The sequence below is a fragment of the Drosophila grimshawi genome, unplaced genomic scaffold, assembly GCF_018153295.1.
Source record: "Drosophila grimshawi isolate 15287-2541.00 unplaced genomic scaffold, ASM1815329v1 contig_1006, whole genome shotgun sequence".
Classification (NCBI taxonomy): Eukaryota; Metazoa; Arthropoda; class Insecta; order Diptera; family Drosophilidae; genus Drosophila; species Drosophila grimshawi.
In genome coordinates this window covers 2,629,253-2,645,527 of record NW_025062489.1, presented here as the reverse complement: position 1 = coordinate 2,645,527, position 16,275 = coordinate 2,629,253, and the positions used below count along the sequence as shown (strand labels likewise).

Sequence of the window (16,275 nt, the reverse complement as noted above, 5' to 3'; positions counted from 1 at the left end):
TTTATTTGCTAAATTGCGAAATTTATTGAGTTGTTTAATTGTGTGTTGTTTAATATACACTTTATTTTATTTGGTTTTTTTTTTAAGCACGCTGCTTTCTAATTGTTTGCCATTAATATACATTTATAGTTATATTTTCAAAACAATTAATTAATTACAGTCACATTTTATCAGCTAAGTTCCTTTGTTTAGTAATAATACCACAAGAAATTGTAAAATTTTAAAGTTAAATTTATGCATGTAGAAGTTAAAGTTATTTCACCTGATTAAAGCAATGACTGTCCCATTAAAACACCCCCGACGCTCTCTGCATCGGATGGCCTCCATCTTGGTCGCTTAGGTGCCAAGATTAAACGTTATTGTTGGAAGAGACCGGTTCTGGCCATTAAACGAGTGCAATTAGCAGGAAACCGTCCGAGTCACTCCAGACACTTATTCAGATTAAATTCCATGCGTCAAGCTGAAAGCACAATTAATAAATTTTAACGATTATTCGGTGGCACTTTGACAGCTTGCGCCCACATCAGCGCACACCCCATTCACTCAATTGGGGCCGTTAGGACGCCAAGATGGCCTCTTGGCAAACGCTGGATAAGAACATAATTTCACAGCTGCGAATGCAGCGCCATAAAACAAAAGATGCATTCAAATGGCACTGTGGCCGCTAACTGCAGCTGCAAATCCGCCGTCAGCATGAGAGCCCATACACGCACACACACTCACACTTTCACACACGCACACACAGAGATACGCAAAACAACAAACTAATAAATATTTTTACCCATATAAGCATAAAATATTGTTTCAAGTTTAGTGTGCGGCCGTGGCCAGAACAGATCCGTAACCGGGACAGCTGCCTAGCACCCTAGTACTACATTCTCTTCTCTCCCCCTGCCCCTCTCACTCTCTGCCTCTGTCTCTGTCTCTCTCTATCTCTCTCTCTCTCTCTCTGTCTCTCTTTCTCACGTGTGGACAATGGGAAACCAAAATGGCAACTCAGCTTGCTTGCGCGCTGGCATTTTGTACAATATTTCATTTGCCAGCATTTCCGTACAGCAAGCAAGCAAATAGTCCCAACTGCCAAGCCATTCCAATACAAGACTGAAAACCTAAAACCCAAACCCAAACCCCTAACCCCCAACCCAAACAGAATCCCCCAATGGCTGGGTGGCTGGCTGGCTGGCTGGCCAGCCCGACGCTGGCATGTGCAAGTGTCTAAGCCATGAATTTATATTGGTCGATTTCGATTTGAAAGTATTTCGGTTACATAATCTCAGCAATTTTATCGCATTCCAGCCATGTCGACGCACTGTTTGATGCTCTCAGTTAGTTCCCTACAACAAAGTCAAAAGATGCGTTTCTAATGTCGACTAGGGTCAGCAAAGCAGCCATCCGCCCACCATCGCACACACCCACAACCACACCCACAACCACTCACCCACAACCACTTGCACATACATGTTGTGGTGCAAACTGCTCAATTATAGGCCAAAAAAGGCAACTGCGCGAGCCACAGCATCGGATGTGTATAACTTGCTGTCAGCTGGTCTTAGTTTCAACTTGATTACTGCATGGTTAGTCTGAAGTTTTACGACAACTTGAGTTATTTACTTGTTGTTGTTTGCGCATCAGTCAAACACTTTTTAGCCGAAAGCTTCACGCCAAGGCCACAACACCAACACAAACTCCAACTCCAACAACAACTGGCAAACTCTAGATACAAACATACATTAAACACACATACATACATACATACATATGTACATATCATATCATATATACTCTTGAATATGCAGACGTAGATGTTTCGCTTGTTAGTTGCTCTCACGCTGCGCTCTGATGGACTTGGACTGCACGATGACACCGACATTGCCTTGGACATGTTTCGCTAGTTGACAATCACTTCGGTTTAAGAAACAATACAACAGAGACAAAGAGACAGAGGGACAGAGACAGACATAGACACTGAGCGGGAGCGTTGCTAAGGACAAAGTCATCTGGCAAATTTCAGCCAGTCCAAAAACTTTTAGTACAGCTTATTGACATTTTGTTTTTACTTTGAGTTTGGATACTTGGTCACAACAACATCTGGATACTATATGAGCAATTGCTTTGATGCTTTCTTTTTGACGGAATTTAAGTGCAAATTTTGTAAGAATTCCGATTGTTTTCTGTCTGCATCGATATACATTCCATCAGATATGCTGCCATATTGATAAAAGAGTCTTTGGATAATGCTTATGCAAATACATTATTTTGTATGGCAATCCGAATCTGCTTTGGATCTATCAGATCGGGAAATTTTCTTAATTGCTCGCTGTGAAAAAGAATTAATTAAGTTCGACTCGTGCATATTGACAGATGAATAGACGAACCCGATGCCGATATCGACTTGGCTGCTGATGCTGATCGTGAATGAAAGTACTTTATATTTAGACTACATAAGGATTTCTGATAAGCTATGATATATGCTATGACCCGCAATTTGAGTGACTAAATTATTCCTAAATATGGTATATGGTAAATTGGAATAAAAATCATAAAAAATAATTTACATTTTATACTACTTCTTTTATTAAATATACTCGTATAGTATTTATTAGTACAATAATATGGCAAGTTGCTTTAATGACTCTGTCTATATTTGGAAGACATATTTCTAAGGCAGACTTTAAACACAATGGTGCACAATTTCGTTTGGGATTTCGTTCCAGCCCTGGCAACAAGCGGTACTTCCTTGTTTTTGGGGCCCTGTTTGTAGCAGCGTTTCAAGTATAATTCAAATGTCACTCCAAAATACTTTTTATTTGCTTTTATTGTCTTTGCTGACTGTGTTTTGTATGTTCCTTTCATTTATTTTATTTTACTTTATTTTATTTGTGTCTTTTGTCTTGTTGTTGTCTTTTTTATTTAGTTTTTTTTTTTGGGATACCGAGATTTTTATCTACTACTATTATGTGTGTGAGGGTGTGCCGTTGACTGGTCGGGTCTGCGGGACTGGTGGTTTTGTGCCCGGCGTCTGGCGTCGTGTGTATTCCCACAGTTTTCAATTTTTGGCGATTTGTTGCGGCACTTAACGGTTTGTTAGCTGTCATTGTTGCTGGTTGCGTTGATGAGGCGCCTTTTGTGCGGCTCCCACAACCGAGTCCCCGCTCGGGCTCGAGCAATTTCGAGCAATTGTCTTTAGACGGTTGCTGTCCGCGTAAGGGGTAGTCACATCCGCTATTCTATTGTCAATATTGTTGCTGTTATTTCTTGTTGTTACTGTTGTTGTTGTTGCTTAAATACAAATTTGCCTAAGTCAACAGACGAAAGCCAAATTTTGTGGCGAGTATCGCCAAAAGCATTGTTTATTTCACAACATCATCCCGTTGTCGGTTATTTGCATATTCTGCGCGTGGGGCTGTCAAACAGATAAACAGTCAAACACACACAAAACAAAACGAAAGAAAATCCGAAGAAAAAAGGAACTGCTTGACGTGGCTCACCATTTTCCATACCCTGTTCCCAGAAGTGTAGAAAAATGCAAAAGAAAGGGTATCATCTAGTTGCGCAAATATATATTAATTATTTACTGTGCCAGTTCGTTATCTTTGCCGTGGCATCAAACAGAATAAGAGAAAGATATATATATATATATATAGATAGAGATATATATACAGAAAAGAGAAATAACTGGTGATTATTCCAAAGACAGAGATTGTGTGTATTATTCATTTTATATACAACTTCGCTACAAATTAAAAAAATGTATCCAACCCAACACAGTCACCACTGGGTTTGAAAACATCTTTTGAAATTCTTCCGGTTTTTTTTTTACATTTCTGAACTAAGTTTATTGATTTTTAAAAATCGTACAATTTTGTATACAATTTGTTCTTGAAATATGCAACTGGTTCTACTTCTGCACATAATACATAAACATTGCTTTGTGTTCTGTAAGTAAGATTATCATTGAGATTTCATTTCCGATTTCATTTCCGATTTCACTCAATATATTTGTATTTTGAGGTCCATGAATAAGACGTCAGACAATAGGTCTAATCGAGAAAGAATTAAAACTGTTTTTTTTAGAGGTATATCTTTTTATAACGTGCAAAAAAAAATTGAGTTGCGTTACTCGTAATTTGTATATTGACGTTTAAGTTAAACGGCTTTCGACGTTATCGGTTGAAATTAAGGCAACGCACGGTTGGCAACTCATTGCGACGGACACGCGGCGGCAGCTGCAGGTACTCCACTGCAAGAAAATGTAGTTATCCATGATGTGGACTAGTCTGAACAGATAAACATATTCTGAACTCACCTGCTAGTGGCTGATAGCCGTGCGAATCGGCGCGATAACAGCGCAGCTCATACTGAGTGCCGCGGGGCTCTGCATAGAAGCCTTCGACCACCAGACCGTGCTGTCGTTGATCCGAGTAGAAGCCACGCTCCCAGCGCCGTACTCCATTTGGCAGCGAGTAGCTGTGCCGACATTTAAGTGGGTCAGAGTGGTGCAACAAGTGTGTTGCTTTGCTGTTCGACTCACCCAAAGATGTAGCTGCCATCCGCGTTGTGCTCCTCGAAATTGTCTCGATATGGATTGTACTCTCCCTCTAGCGGATCCTGCTCAGCGTTAGTATCTGTATCTGTATTTGTATCGATGACTGTCTCGGTGGCTGTATCTGCCTCGATATCTGTTTCGATATCTATTTGTGTGTCTGACTCATCCTCTGACTCATCGCTATTCTCTTCGCTGGAGTCGACAAAGCGCAGTGCAGACTCTGCGCCTGATCTGGGCGCCACAACTGACGGCTGACGTTGGCTCAGTAGTGCCAATGGTGCAGTTGTAAGCGGTGCCACAGCGCTGTTCAGCTGTTGACCAAGCAGTTGCCTCAGCTGGTCCCGACTGCCCTCCAAGTGGCCGACGTCGTTATCGTTATCGTCATCGGCATCGGCATCGGCATCGCCGTCGCTATCGCTGTCGTCGAAGCTCTCGAAGCTCTCAACAAAGGGCAATCTGGGCACCACCAACTGTCCAGTGGGCGCTGACAAACTCTGGTCGGCAATAAAGCCAATACCAATGAGCAGCAGCAGCAAGAGTGGCTGCTTCTGCCCAGCCTGCACGGACATTTTACGGTCGAAGGATGTTTGGGAAAGGGTGAGGGGCTATGTCTAATCCAGTGCTGTGGCCAGCGTCAAATGCGTTTCTCGGCCACCATCTGCAACACTTTTATATGAAGCTGTCCAAGACCGGAGAGTCCCACGGACTGCAACAAATCAGCGCAGCAAAATCATAAATTTGCTTGCCCCTCTCCACGACACTGACAAGTGATGCGATTTCAATTTGCATTCGCATTGAGCTGGCACAGTGGCACATCAACAAATAGACAGCGAATCTAATGAATCGATGACGTGCATTGTACTCGTAGAGTTGACAAATCGCTAAGCGGCCTTCACAGGTACGACACATTGGCCAAGTTCAAATGTTGGGAACTTATTCGACTGGTTTTGGTTCTGATATGGTATGTATATAAGTGTGTACGTATGTGGAGGCTGAGAATTCGAAAGTATTTTTATATATATGGGTTGCGATAATAAACATTCTGATGCGATGAGCTAATTTGGTTAATTGGGTCAGGTTGCCGACCGGTTCTTCATTTTCGCCGGCGCAGGGAGTGCCTGCTGGTGCCACTTACTGAGCCTACTTTCAGGCGGAACTCAGTTATCGCCGCATGGGCCAAATATAAAGCATTGTTTCAGGCATACACCTTATACTTTGCTGAACAGATTAACAACTTTATCAATAGTTTATTCTGTAAATATATACATACACTTTTTCGTTTTACTCGAGATGAATCCATTTCTGACCAGCATAGCAAAATTCAAATTGAAGGGCCAGTAAACAATTTAGGTGTATAAGTATGTTTATATGGCTAAGTGCTTGTTTAAACAAATTGGCTTAAATTAAACAATGAAGACATAATTCCAAATAGTATATTATATTTATAATTTGCAAATAAATTCTTAACTTACAGTTGGAAATAATAAGTAAGTAAGAAATGCAAGTAAAATGCAGATGTGATTGACTTGATGAAAATATACAAACACAATTAATTGTTGCCAACTTTCTGCAGATGTTTATATTCAGATTTAAGCTATATTCTTTTCACTAATCGCTGCCTATCTATCATTAGTAAATTTCCCTTTGCACTGACCATCCGCATTTAATTTGAAAAATAAAACGCAATCCCTTTCGAGGGGCGCATTAAAAATGCGTTGGCTGGGGCGGGAAGGTGAGGGATGGATCAGTAAGGTTGGCGGCTTGCCTACCTTAATCTCAATTTACATTTAACCGTTGGCAATTATTAGAGCGTCCATGTGTGTGTGTGTGTTGTATGTGTGTTTGTTTGTGTAGAGTGTAGACAAACTGCCGAAGGCACTGGCAGAGTTGCTGGCAGTTGGCAGTGCTAACATCCGCTCCGGCAGCGATTTATCATGCATCATTCATGTGCTTGCCGTGTTAATTATGCTGAAATACAGTCTATTAAAGTTTCATCAGCCACGGGTGGTGTCATCTAGAACCACTTATACTGCCCAAACTCTCTTTGGCCTGCCGAGCCGCCCTCTCCCCGGAAGCAGCTACCGCAGTGGTTAAACGTAATTAATGAAGGCGCACTTAAATCATTTTTGTGCGTGGGCGGTTGCCAGTAACACGAAACGCGACAAAAGCATCCACAACAGCAACAACAATGGTGGCTCAACGAAAAAAATAATAAAAAAAAATACAATTAGTTAACTAACATGCGGGTGTGGAAGCAACTGACATAAAAAAATACACACACCCAAGGACAAGTGGTTAAAATTGCGATTTGCCCAACTTGCAGTTGCCAAGCACATTAAACTTAATAAGTCTTATGCTAACATTCTGAATACCTTGTAACCTTGTAATATCTGTTATTGATTATTTTTTTAGGCACATGTTTATTTTAAATAAATGTTGATAATTTAAATATAATGCTTTTTATAAGCAATCTACCATTCATGAAGTATCACTCTCGAGCAGAGCCCTTGTTTCGAATTAGGGAATTATTACAATTATGTCATCAAAAGTCGAGTATACCCAGTTCGGTCGCCATGCGCAGGGTGAAAAAGGGAACAAATCCTGCCAGGCACCAGGCCGCGCGCTAAAACGTTTCAATTTTTCATAAATATTCAAAAAGGTAGCACAACAACAATGTGACAACAACAGCTGCTGCTGTTGCTCTTGCTACAGGTTCTCCTTTTTGGCTGATGCTCCCATTCAGGACAATTGTGGAGTGGACACGAACAGGAATTCTTATTCAACGAACAGAACAGCTCAGTGTGGCTCAGTTCGGTTCAGTTCGGTTCATTTCTGTTTAGTTATCGCCTTCGTAGGTGTTTTCTCAGCTAAAATGTATGTATACACTTACATATATGCATTTGTATGTAAAATATATATTTTTTAAAAGAGGAGCAAAACTTTTTCGATTTAACCAATTTGTACATATTTGTGTGTGTGTAGAAGTCCGGTATGCTAACGGTGTCTGCCAATGCTAGAGCCGAGAGCTGAACGCTCCGAGAGTCGTGTCCAGCTCGAGTCATCCAAGGCAACCAACAAAAAGGAGACAGCGCACCAAAAGGAGCGCTCCAAATAAATGCAAATTTATATCGTGGAAAACTTTTCAATTTGTTTTTACATTTTCTTTCATTCGTCGTCGGCAACAACCTGCAATGAGAGCGTCCGTGCAATGTCTTGCTGCCGGACACGTCCTTTTTTCCGTTGCCTCCTCAATTTGGCCATTTTTGTACCATAATTAACGTGCCGCCAGCGCCTGAAGCCGCCACAGTTACCATATATATATTTATGTAGAGGCCGAGGCCGATGCTGTGACAGAGACAGCGATACGGACAGAGAGAGAGAGAGAGAGAGAGAGAGAGAGAGAGAGATGGCGACAGAGACAGCGACAGAGCTTCATTGAAGCCCAAGGGCGCGACCATTCTGAGCCTGTGCCTAACGTGTACTTGTATTCCTGGCCAGAACCGGAAAGCACTACTAGCACTGTGCAAAATAGTCAAGGCAAATAAAATCAAATATTTCTAATAGCTAACAAAGCAAAAAATAAACATATTTTTCTTTCAGTATTTCGCATGAGTATCAATCATTTAATTAGTTGAGTTAAAAGAAAATATAATAATAATAATTTAAGTTATTGGCTTTATTTTAAAGGCAAACAATCGTGCGCAGCATAAATCGATAATGTTTTCTTATATTTACGATCTTTAACGGACAATTGTAACTAAATATAGAGATATAGAAAAATGATGTTGAATAAAATATATAACGTATTGTGTAATTTATTATATTATTATTATTATAAATTTAAACTGTAAATTATGTGCATTTGATTTCATGAAGTCACCAAATCACCATATCATAAATCTTAATGTAAGTTTAGTTGTATAATATATATAATCGCTGAACATTTATTATTATTTTTTCCATAGAGATATTATTAAGAGACTAAAATACAAAATTAACAATATCACAATAGGTTTGTGCAGTGTATTTGGTGTTGTCGCCCATTTTGGCCATTTGACAGCACAACATTGGGAATGTTAAGGCCAAGAGGCAGCGACAACAGCAGTCAGCAGTATGGAGGTAGCCAAATGGCGCAATCAAGTTATTATTAAGTTTTTCTATTTATCCAACATAATTCATAATTTGTTTACAAAGCGTATAATAATATTAACGTCTTGTCCAGCCATCATCTGCTGCTCCAACTCCGTTTCCTCTCCTTGCATCCTCGTTACAGGACTGCGGTTGAGCGTTGCGCTTCATAGTGCTAGTCATTGCTGGCATTGTTCTCAGTCCGAGTGCCCATGCTCGTCCCCATCGTCCCCATCGTCGTGTTCGATGATTTCGCTGTCAACGTGGCCAGATAATCAGCAACAAAGTCAAGACGTGGACCTCTTCTTGCTGCTGGTTGCTCGTAATCCCATTAGAGATCCACACGGCGGGCTGCTTAGAGTTTTCTTTTAACTGGAAGTTGGAAATTTGCTCGACGACTAGGCAGAAAGGCGTCCGTTGTCTGAAATCGCATTAGCCAAACAAACGCATTTTTGCCATAGTGACGGCATTTAATATTTTTTTTGCCTTTTCTCATTTTTTATTTTTTGGTTTTTTGTTTTCATTTTGCTGTGTTTGTTGCTTTTTTTTTTATTTGTGTGTCTCAACTTCCGGCAGTTACTGGGGACGACAATGGTGCTACAGCGATTTCAGCTAATTTTTGCTATTTTCCTTTTGCTTTCGCATTTTTCCTTTTCCACTTTACATTTGACACTTGAGACGAAGTGCACACGGTTGAGTAGTTTACGCGGACGAGCTTAAAATCGTTTAAATGTAAAATAAATAAAAAATACATGAGAAATGCGTCGAGTCAAATGAGCAACATCATCGTCTCATCCACATTATGCAAAAGGGAATTAAGTTAATTGAGTAGCGTGAGAAGACGGGCAGAGGAGTAACAAAACTGTGCAGAGAGGATGAGATAGAAAGAGCGAGAGAGAAAGATAGAGAGAAAAGCATCCAGGCAACGGCTACACTGCGGCCGCAGTCGGAGCCGCGCTGTAATTGCGCATAAAAATGAAGCGATTTATATGCGCGTATTTTTAATGTTTCATAATTGGGTAAGCTTACTAGAATGGGTCCTCGCAGGCAGCTTGATAAGGATTACGAGGTGGCAAGGGTTACGGTTCACAGTTCACGGCTTACGTCTACGGGTACGGGTACGGCTCAGCGGATGTCCCTGCGGCTGCTTCCCTCCCAGTGCTTACTGCTCACATTTCCCTCCATTCGAGTGCACAGCCAGATAAGTAAGAGGAGCCAAAACAGCAACAAGCTCAAGCCATAATTTGTGTAATTATCGCTTGATTGTACACAATTTCATCCACTTACTGGAGTACAATTTAAAAATGTCTGTATATCTCAGAACCGGATGAGATTCGCTTCCATTTGAGATTCATACATGTTGAATATCTTAAATTATGGATTATGCACCTTTTTTTTGCAACCAATCCGTTTGCCATACGTCAAAAGTTTCTTTCATGATACTTTTTTCTTTTCTCGATTTGTGGCCTCTTCCTTTTATGCTTTTATACACTTGTAGAGGGCATTATAATTTTGACGAGAAGTGTGTTACGCATGGAGGGAGACGTGTAAAGGATTTGCAAGCATTTGCATATAATTGTATCATATACACACACAATACTTATGTATGTAACATTCTAACTTTTATTGTCATTTGCACTGTTACACTTATAAACAAAAATATCTCAGACTTTTAGAAATTTGCCATACTTTTGGCAAACAAGGGCATCTCACATTATTATTCATTTAAAAATGGGAAGACTGTGTCTTTTTTAAAACCATGGATTTTCTTTCCCCAATTCCAGGGTAAATTAAAAAAAAAATGAAGAAAATATATCTGCGATTTCCAGGACGTTTTGGTTATTCACAGAACCTTATATTTTTATTAAGCATTAGAATTTTAAAATGCACTCAATTCAATTCGAAGAAACACGATATTACTATTTGTTGACTTTTATAAATAATTTTTCTAAAAATTAGAATTTACAAATATACTTTTTAGAAATATATTCTAGTATTAAGAAATATATTTATGAAAAACAGAAAGAAAGCCATTCTTATTTTATGAAATGAATTATAAATTTAGAAATTATTTAACAAAAGAACATCTTTCTAGTTTTCAGGGTGATTTTCGAATTATGGCCATTTGGTATAAAAATGAGTTAAGAGCGCATAGCGAACAAGATTAATCCTAGAATGAAGACAAACATATCGAAGTGAAAAGCGATAAGTGATGAAATCTCGACACTCGCATTGCACTGAACAATTTGCAGTTGACGAGCCGATAAGAATGTTTATTACCATAAAGCATAAAGTTTGGCGCTGGCTGTTGGTGCTGCCAACAATGATGATAATCGCCATAAGTAACAAGTAATAAATAAAACGTAATTCATTTATAAATGCAGCATTTAATCTGTTTGCGGGCAACTATATGGTTGTAAGTGCTTTTGGGTGTTTGGTGGGCCGCATCAACGATTTATATTAATTTTCCATGCCAGCGCAAAATTCATTTCCCTGCGATCAGCTCGCTCAGTGAGTGGTGCGGGGGGAAGGGGAGGGTGGTTGGAGGCCTCATCATTAAAATTGAAAAATGCCACTTTAATGAATTTATTTGCGACACTTAACGCAAGTGAAAGCAAACAGAGAAAAATGATGTTCATTAACGTAAAAATTGCGCTTTTCGTTGTTTGGCACTGTGAGCCATCGTATTGACATTGGCAGTTGTAGTGGAAAGTGGAAAGTGGCAAGTGGCAAGTGGCAAGTGGCAAGTAGCGGAGGCAGGAGATGGGGCACTCTGGCACTGGTAATGGTAATAGTCAATGATGGGTTGGGCGGTTCTCGGCAATTGTCATTACCATTACCATTTTGACTTGTCGCCGTTCACAGCTGCCTGAAGTTGATGAGTCAATATGTCAGCAGCTCGACAGGTCACGTAAGCAACCCCCGCTCCGTGAGGTACAGAAAATGCCCCCATTCCCTTTGACATCGTCCTTAAGGTCGCTGCCTTAAACGTTAAGCAAATCACTTGAAAATAACTATGAATACTAATTGTATTCGAGCTTTATTCTATTTTGATTAAACACGATTCAACCTAATTAATTCAGTAAGTCAATTATATTCTTCAGCTTTTATTTTGTCAGTATACCAAAGTCTTTACTGTGCATTGTTAAACAATTTATTTAATTTCAATATTTGTATACCTTGTAACCAACAGTTGAATCTAATTGCAGACAATACAACTGTTTGCTTTCCCAAAGCGGTATTTGAGGTGTTGGACCATCATCTTGGGAGCAATGGTCAGTGGAAAAGCATTGTTGTTCTCTCTCCTTGCGCTTGACTAAGTACAGTGGTAAATGGACACAGTGAACTATTGAGTGCTGTCAAATCTTTGCTGTCTTCCGTCTTCCGATGTAATGACCGGAACTTAAATAGCCTGAAAAGTAACTCTAATCAAGTTGATACACAATGCAAATTACTAACAAGTGGTGTGTGCGTGTATGTGTGTGTGTGTGTGTATGTGTGTGTGTGTGTGTGTGTGTGTGTGTGTGCTTATGCAAAGAGCAATCAATCAGCCAACCTCAGAGCAATGACTTGAATTCAGTATGTCAATTGCCACAAGATCCTGCTGCATAAGCATTCGCGGGGTCACGTCAGAGCCAATTAAATACACACATACATACACGCACACATTAATACATATGTACATACATATGTGTACACGATTGACCTTTTCCAGCTGACGAGCGACAAATGGAGCTGCTGTTGCTTTTGGGTGCTGACGCCTCTGGTTGCTGTTTGTTTTCGGACTAATTCGATTGTTTAAGTTCAAGTAATGAACAGAACACACACACACACATGCATGTACACATGTTGGTTAACACTGCAGGTCACGTGTGTTGGCGGTCAGTGTCCGACCCGGCTCGACACCGACCCCAAATCCCAAATCCCAAGCCCTAATCCCTCTGTTCAAGCTTCAACTGAATCTTTTGCGGTTCATTTTCGCCTGTCGAGTTCAAAGTCAACAATGCCGCTTGCAGCTGATGCCAACGTCATTATTACCAACAACATCAGCTACAAAAACCAAATCATCATCATCATCATCATCATCATCATCATCATCATCATCATCATCATCATAATTATCAACGCGCACTCGTCGGCACTTTGTGACTTTGTTTGCTAGCGAACAATAGCGCAACCGAGCTAAGTCCTCAGTGTCCCAGTTAAAGGCCTATGTGGCGGCAAGTAAGACCCCACATTGCCAGTCTGTGGAGCACTTTGTCTACTGTGGCTTTTTTAATGCGCTTTGCTTTGAATCGGCCACTTGCCGCCTGCATGGCCACCAGTCACCAGCTACTAGGCACTAGGCACTAGGCACTGGCCACATGCCATATTCCAATTTGCATGCCGCATAATTTTGTTACATATTAATTGCCATTCGCCATACTAAAAATAAATATGATGTGGGTGCAGCCGGCAATTTGCAACCAACACAGTCTGTTCATAACAATAGCAAATAATTGGACGGAAAGTTGAGCTTTTTGGACTAAACCCTCAACAGGATTAAAGGACTTTCTAACTATTTCCATCCGCCAATATAAAAATTAATCCGTTAGCTCGAGAGAGCATTAGTTTGTTAATGGTAAATTTTTAATTGTATAGCAAATTGCACAAGGACCGTTAGCGATGATTACAACAGAATTTACATCGAGATAGGGTGTTCGGCTTGAAAATGGTATGCATGAATGAATTATCATTTACACATACAAAATAATAACCCTTACATAAGCTGATCGAATATACTAGTAAAGTAGACTAAAAAGGAAAGCATGAGCCCAAAAATAAAACCCATGTAGTATCTCAAAAGAATCGAAAAAGAGAATTCACTTAATTTTAACTATTAATATATTATTTCACTTTAAGCCAATAATTTCATTGTTACTCAAATTATCAGCAAGGCTCCTTGACACTCCAGAAATGGGTATTTATTCGTCGGTGGTTTCTGCATCGTTCTCAATATTTGCTGTTTACTTTAACTTATTTACTGTTGTTTATTTGTTTTGCCTAATGCTTTGTGTATGCCGCAACTAGTTGCGAAGTTCTGTTTACTTTGGGCCAATTTTCAAAATATAACAAGTTGAGAGGATGTGAAGTAACGTAATTAATAAGCCATTTGCTTATAATATTATTTGTATCATTTGTTTTTTTTATTAAGGCTATTCACAAGCTTTTTTAAAGTGTTAAATATTTATTTTAAAACACGAACTAAATATAATATAATCACTCCATAATTGCAAGAGAGAATCGGGAGACCAAAAGAATACTCTACGATTGCATTGCCAGTATCCGGTGGATACTAAGTACGGGTTTGTAAGGTTTCTCAGCGGGGCTTGCAGCGAGCACGCTTATGGATCGTCTTTCGGACAATCATTGATTTATATGATTTGGAGTTGACTTCCCGCGTTTCGCAGGCTTTCGCTTGCGAGCCTGCCTTCTGCTCGCTTGAGCGAGAACAAAATCTGAGATGTTTGTGGATGGATGGCAGCGGATCCGCCTACCTCCATTACTTGCCGTGCAGTTAGGAATTCCTTGTCAGTATCATCCAAAATGGTCAAAAGAAAATTATTGATAAGGTTCTCCTGTGGTATTGGTGAGGCAATAGACTGGTGCTTCTTTTTCATGTAATAGCTCATATTAAATAATCTTAAATATTCTTAGAAAAATAAATGAGTTTTGAGTGCTTCAGTATATTGTATTGTACTCCACTCGAATTCGCCTGACTTAAGTTAGTTTCAAATATGGCTGTGATTAAATAAATATTCGAAAAGTGCTACGCTAAGGCAATGAAAGTGTAAAGAATTAACCCTTTAGCCTTAACCCTTTTCGATATCAAATGTTAAAAGTACATCTATGAAACAGATCAGAATCCTATTTAATATTGAAAGTGATGCACAAAATTAGCCAACAGCTGCCATACCGTTTAAGCTTTAAGACTGATTGGATTTTGCCTTTAACACAAGCAGTGGGCCCACTTTGGCGTTGCCTGAGCACAGTGTGCCTTTCTGTTGTGAGCAAACTTATCAACTTTGGCAGTATGTCAATGCCAATGATTACATTGACAGCTAAGCCGACCAAATGTGTATGTGAGCCATCCAAGATGCTGCAGGTGGCAACGGTGAACTACTCAGAACTTCAGACACGAGTATCACGTGTGCAGCAGCCGCCTTTATTAAAGGGGCCAAGTGTCGACAGGCGAGGTCGTCGTGGTGCACCCAAAAGACGATAATGAGAAGGGGAACAGAAATGGCAGAGTAAACTCTCTCTGCTGCGTGCTTGTGCACACTAATTGATCTCAACGGTCGGATTAGGAGTGCTAGCAAATTGATAGCCTTAACCGAAAAGTTGTGATGTCAAAGTGAGAGCAAGCTGTGCCCAAGGACTGCAGACACAGGTGTAAGCCTGCCGAAAGTTGTAACTGAAACAGTGTCAGCTTCGTTGTGGCCTCAAAGTTGCCACAGCAAGAAGGAGGTTGTCTGCGGTGGCCAGCAAGTTTGCTGTGTGGAGACGGAGACAAGGATTTCCACTTTTGATTATCTACAGCTTCAGGTCAGCAATTATCAAACGAGGCAAGGCGACCGCAGCGACCGCAACGGCGCACACCAACACAATCACAAACACAAACAAAAACAAACGCACACACGCACACACACACACACACACACACATGCACACTGAAAACAGAAAACAGAACAACTAGGCAAACACTTGCGCCGCAACAGAGACAACAGCAGTAGAGACTGCTGAGGCAAATCCGTCTGGGAACCAGACAAATGACTTAATTACTTTTCAAGTCAGTTAATTAGTGCGCGCAGCAGCAGCAGCAGCAGCAACAACAGCAACAGCAACAACCACAGTAACAACAGCATCTGAAACAACAACAACAACAGTGTAGAACATGATGCTGCCGGGTGTGTTGCAGTCTTGGTTAACAGATAAAACTATAGGCAGTCCGCAAAGAACTGGCAACATGGCGCCTAGCCGGTAACAACAATAACAACAACAACAGCAACAAACAGTCATACCCACAGTCCGACAGATGGGCAGATGGATAGACAGTCAGACAGACAGAGAGAAATAGGAACGAAGAAACAAGTGAGCAGTCCAAGGGCCATTCGCAATTGGTCTCTAGAGTCAGAGTTCTGGGTAACCGCAAAGTTGAACACAAATTACAAGCAATAGAACAAGGCTAGAGGACAAGTTCATTCCACTACCAAAATGACCTGCAATAGACCATCTTGCACCCTTCAACTTGTCTCTCTCTTTCTCTGATTGCTATTAATGGTTCAATGTGCTTAAATAGACTGACTTGGTGGCCATCCCTTATAATACCGGGTCGCAACTAATTAATTAATTTATACATTTTTTAATTAATGTTGAATTTCATTTTAATACACATATTTGGTTTTCATTCTAAACATATGGGAATGTGTGCATATAAATGAAATATATTCTTATCTATTGTTTATCATTAATAAAATATTTCATATGATTATTTTATTTTTCTATTAAATGTTGACAAATAAACCTGGGGTAGTTATACGTAAAATGCTTACCCTTATTGC

The 16,275-nt window shown here is 40.1% G+C and overlaps 1 protein-coding gene across 1 annotated transcript; it reads right to left on the bottom strand.

Moving 5' to 3' along the window:
* Nucleotides 1-4,163: 4,163 nt before the first annotated feature.
* Nucleotides 4,164-5,115, bottom strand: LOC6564718 (clumping factor A). The gene is made up of 3 exons (XM_043216302.1): nucleotides 4,532-5,115; nucleotides 4,307-4,467; nucleotides 4,164-4,240 (listed from the first exon to the last, which is right to left on the bottom strand). Exons 1-3 carry the CDS (start codon nucleotides 5,113-5,115, stop codon nucleotides 4,164-4,166), a joined length of 822 nt encoding a protein of 273 aa, XP_043072237.1.
* Nucleotides 5,116-16,275: the final 11,160 nt, after the last annotated feature.